The 5290-nt window shown below is 32.0% G+C and overlaps 1 protein-coding gene across 1 annotated transcript; it reads left to right on the forward strand.

Annotated features, from left to right (window-relative positions):
- Positions 1 to 3385: 3385 nt before the first annotated feature.
- On the forward strand, positions 3386 to 4615 carry LOC117237920 (sialidase-like). The gene is made up of 2 exons (XM_033502361.1): positions 3386 to 3400; positions 3688 to 4615. Exons 1-2 carry the CDS (start codon positions 3386 to 3388, stop codon positions 4612 to 4614), a joined length of 942 nt encoding a protein of 313 aa, XP_033358252.1. The 3' UTR covers position 4615.
- The last annotated feature ends 675 nt before the right edge of the window (positions 4616 to 5290 follow it).

Genomic DNA, 5290 nt, shown 5'->3' on the forward strand with positions numbered 1-5290 from the left:
AATTATGCTCTACTTTAAGTAACGCGTTTCGTATAAACTAATGCATTTGAAACAAGTTGGAAAGATAAATTGCTTCTTTAATTCAAACATAGTTTTTAATTCATCATAGCTTTAATAATAATTTTAATTAATTGATTAATTAATCATTTAAAATCCAGCGAATCACATACGCAACTGATTGTTTAAATTTATGAAGAAGAGAAAATATGGTATAGGTATGAAATATTAATTTTGACATTTATCTTTCCTTTTCTTAAATAATGAAGGTAGGTGACGAATATGTTCAAGATTTGAAAATTTGTCGATATCGATCGAAACTAATTGTTATCGATTTTGTAGGAAACCAATTTCGGAGTAAAACGGATAAGACCAAGCGATTCATTATCAAACGTAGTTACTACTGATTTGATAATCCAGGCTGTCGTAACAATAAGCATCAATCACGAAGTCGAGCCTTCTGTATTTGTACAATTGACAAATTTATTCTGACAAGGATTGAAAACGCGTTTATACTGTCGTGGTTTACTTCGCATCTTTATTTAGTATATTACAAATTTTATAATTGTTTCGTAATATTTGTTTATCTATATTATTTTTTCATATCAATTTCAATATTATTCTCATTAAATTAATTTTATATTGTACAATCAATTATTTTATATTCTAAATTGGTTGCAGCTATTACGAATGTTCATAGTTATATTAAGTTATGTAACATCCCATTAAACTTAAATAATATGATCATCGAACTTAATATTTTCATATTCATTATAATTAATTAGGAATGTGATATGGAATATTATGGAATATACCCCTACGATACCCTATACGAAATAACCCTATATTCTTCATATTGATTAGATGCAACTTATAATATTATAATATTAATTTATATACAAATTATGTTGGTCATTTAAACTTGTTAATTCACTGAAAAATGACTTAGTAAGAAACAGCTCCGAAAATCTTGCCACATTGCAAGGAATTAACTAAAGTTTCAAAGTGTGTTGTTATCAAAGACAGTTGATACACGTGAGTTCTACGTACTACGTGAGAGGGATGAAAGAAACTACGTGTCTGAAACAGTGTAAGCAAGTTAATGCAAGAAAATGTGATGCAAATACAAACGACGTTAGAAGGATAGATAGAATCCAAGATAAATCTGAAACTTCTAATAGTAATCTTCTTTATAGAAATATGAATATATGATAATTATGAATAATTAATGGTTTATGTGATATTTCGTTTGCTTTCTCCAAATAATTTTTTAACAATGTCATTTTGTACTTTCTTTCATCTCGTTTCTAGTATTTCAAGTTTCTAATTTCCTCTCTCGTCTCATCTTAAAGGACTGAATACGAATCTCCTATGGTTTAGGTCACAGGCCTAACTATTACAGCATTTTGAACAAATTTCTAAACTAGGAAGAGTCATAATCATAAAACTTTTACAAATTTCGTTCTATATAACATATATATATGTGTAATAATATATATGTAACATAAATTGTCAATTTTACGTATCAGAATACCTTGGATGCAATGGCACATATAAAGATTAGAATATATTTCGAACCTTTATTTTTCAGAAATCATTCACAATTCCAAACAGTATTTATAATATCCCATAATATATAGTATGCTAATATCATTATAATGTTTTGCAAAATATATATTTTACCAAAGAAATTCTACATAATGAAATAATTATACCTTAAAAAAATTAGCCTTGACCTATGAAATATTTTTTTCGTGACCTCTCGCTTGTTTCGTGAGGACGTCTAAATGTATATGAGAAGTCTTGAATGACCGTTCATTAACTTTATTTAACGAAATGAGAAAGATCGTGATGAAACGAGGTTAATATAACGCGAAACGTTGCGTAATTGGAAATATTAGAGCGTAAAAAATGATAGAGAAACTTTTACGGCTAATTACGGCAAATGACATTGGCGAAACGTAGATTTGGACAATATACCTGACATTGGGTAATCGCTTGTTGTTCTTTCTAGAAAGACACATATGCGAGGACGATCTCGATCGTCAACAAATTTGTACACCATCTTCACTCTGCCATAAATTTCGAATAAAGAACGTATAAGAATAAAGAATCATTTTTCACGACTTTTGCGTTTATGTAACAAGTTTCACACATAAAGACGCGAATACCTTATTGCTTAGTATTACGTGGAACTTCCTGTAGGTGGTATTTGCATAATTTAGTAAAACGTATATTTCTATTCTCTGCGAACTGTACGCAATTTTGGGTATATTAATATGGTCCTGTGTTTGTGTTGATTAAATAATCGAATAACAGAGTTACCAATCTTACTTGGCTATTAATCAAGGAAAAAGATTTGGGCAGTTACACGAATACTAACTTACAGTATTAGAATAACAGTATTGTAAGCAGACGAATTGTATAGGCAGATACAGATAATATTTATTGGATGGAAGAATCGTGGACTGAATAAATTTCCTTGAGATAGCAGTAAGTATATTATAGATTTCTTAATATCACTAAAGTATATGCTCTGTGAATATTGGATACAATTTTACGTAAATTATAACTTATAAATATAAATATAGAACTAAAATATAAAATTTAAAAGTTTTAAATATAAAATCTAATTAAATAAAAATATAAATAAAATCATATCTAACCATAATGATCATTACTGTTATAATTGTTTTATGAACAAATTATCAGCGATTTCCAGTGCTTCGTTGCACATTGCGTTTTATGTCAAAATTTATAGAATTAATATAAGCTTTTGCAGATTAAACCATAGTAATAAATATTTCTCTTTCCTTTACGAGTGAGTTGACAAGTCGATTGAATTGTTGGAGTAATTATGGTACGTGTGTATGACATTTCCGGCTATTGGAAACGATACGTCATCATTGATGACATTGATTGTTTCCTATACAGATATTAAATTTGGAAGAAACATGTGAAAGTATATCAAAAAGTTGAAAATTATATTCTTTCATAGAAATTGAGAGCAATATCAGTAATGTTTATTTGAAACCTCTAATCACCATTCTTTTTCTTTCATTTAACAATCATAATTTGTCTCATAAACATACATGTCTCATAAACGACAAGAGAATATATACTTAAGTTTAATTATCCTATCGTTTACTAAACAATTATGCAAAACCTTTTATTCAACCATAGACACCGTAAATATTGAACGAAACATAATTTTCTCAATTTTGTAAACCTTTAAATATCTTTGCAATATTTTACGTCAGTATAAAAGTTTGGGGGATTTTGTATCTTGCAAGTGAAAGGAGTTCTCGCGTGGCGTGTCACCGTATAAATACCGACGAATTTTTCCTCTAAGCCACAGTTCGATACCATTCCTTAATCCAAATACACCATGAAGACCTTCGTAGTAAGTAACAGCACCTTTATCCACATAATGAAACTAATCTAATCTAATCGAAACTAATCCAAACAAGCATTTTCTAACACACTTTCAAACTTGCATTAATTACAAAATTAATTTTCAATTCCTTGTTCTCTTCCATGTTTCCATTTAACTTTCCGTTAACTAACCGTCAAACACTTATTCGTTTTCATTAATAATTTAATCCTTTATTACTCACACGTATTACATTCATTTCATCGCGCAAAATAACTATTTAGATAAAAAATGCGATAACATATATTTCCTTTCAGGCTTCTTTACTCGTCGCTTCACTCATCGCTATTAGCGCAAGTGAATCCATAAAGAAAGTGCAGAAACGTGGACTTATCGGTGGCAACCATGGCTTTGGCGCATCAGGCGAAGTAGCTTCAGCTGACTCCGGATACCTCCCACCTGTATCCTCTGTAACATCTGTCAAGAAACCCTACGTAGTGTCCTCCGCTCCAGCCTTGTCCTATGGTGTCCCAGCGTCAGTGTCATCTTACTCTGTTCCAGCTTATGAAGTTCCAGTCTCTGCATCAGTTCCATCCTATAGCAGCTCTGTTTCGTCAGCAGTTCCATCCTACACCGCTTCTGTCTCCGCTCCTGTTTCTGTTCCAGTCCACGCTCCTGTCTCTGCTCCAGCACACGCTCATGTCTCTGTTCCAGTCCAGGCTCCTGTTTCTGTTCCATTCCACGCTCCCGTTTCTGTTCCAGTCGCATCTTATGGTGCCCCTGTTGCTGCACCTCTTCCATCTTACAGCGCCTCTGTCTCAGTACCAAGTTCAAGTTATGGTGTCCCTAGTCTGTCACCAGCACCAGTTCACAGCAGCCCTGCTCTAGCTGCTTCAGTACCTTTGTCCGTGGGATCCGTCAGTGTACCTAGCACTTCTTATGGTGTACCAAGCGCCGTTGTACATTCCGTGCCATCTGTGGGAGTCTCATACAACTCAGCCAATTATCCAAGTAGAAATTATGGTGTCCCATCAAGCTACGTTTCTGGAGGTGGACTTTCACTGGATTCTTTCAACGTGCCTAGCAAAGTTTATGGAGTACCTAGCTCAGGTAGCTATAGCAGTGGATACTCTAGTGGATCAGTATCAATTTTATCGTCGGGCAGCTTGGCATCGAGCTCTGCTCACGCAGCTTCCAATGATGGATATTCATACTCTGTACCGTCGAAACAATTACTTGTTTAAATTGAAATTATATTGTCGTGTAAAATCAAAATGCAATGCAAAAGAAAAGTTTTATGAAGTTTTATATTGCGTTTAATTGGTCGCGAGAAGCTCCACAATATGCAGTGTTATATATTTCACAACTGTTGAGTTCCTTTACAAAATTACGATCGTAGTTTATAAATTCGATAAATAAATTGATTGTTCGCACGAAATTGTATTCTTCGTAAACTTTCGATACACGTGGTTTACGCAAATTGTACAATTCTTTATATATTTGAATAAAAAAGTTATACTATTTTCAATTTATGTTTCAATACTTTCCTGATCCTCAAATATAGATTCCGTGTATTCATTTTGAACGAGGAAGAACGTTTTACTCTATCACATCACTTTTTATAACTTTCTCATTGCTTATCATTCACATATTATGATGTAATATTACGTATAACTTACACGTTTATGCATTAGCTTAATTTTCATCTCGCTCTTAAATCTTTAGACATAAAGATGCAAATAAGTTCTAACTTTCTTAATATAAATTTGAATGCTAAAAACGATAAGATGATCAGAGAAATATGAAATCTGTAAGATTCGATGAAGCTTGTATGTTCATTGAAATTTTCATTTAAATTGGGACAAGAAAATATTATCTTTTAATATGATTTCATATGATCAAATATCCTTTTTGGAAACA

The sequence above is a fragment of the Bombus vosnesenskii genome, unplaced genomic scaffold (genome assembly GCF_011952255.1).
Source record: "Bombus vosnesenskii isolate JDL3184/JDL3185 unplaced genomic scaffold, Bvos_JDL3184-5_v1.1 scf7180000013409, whole genome shotgun sequence".
Classification (NCBI taxonomy): domain Eukaryota; kingdom Metazoa; phylum Arthropoda; class Insecta; order Hymenoptera; family Apidae; genus Bombus; species Bombus vosnesenskii.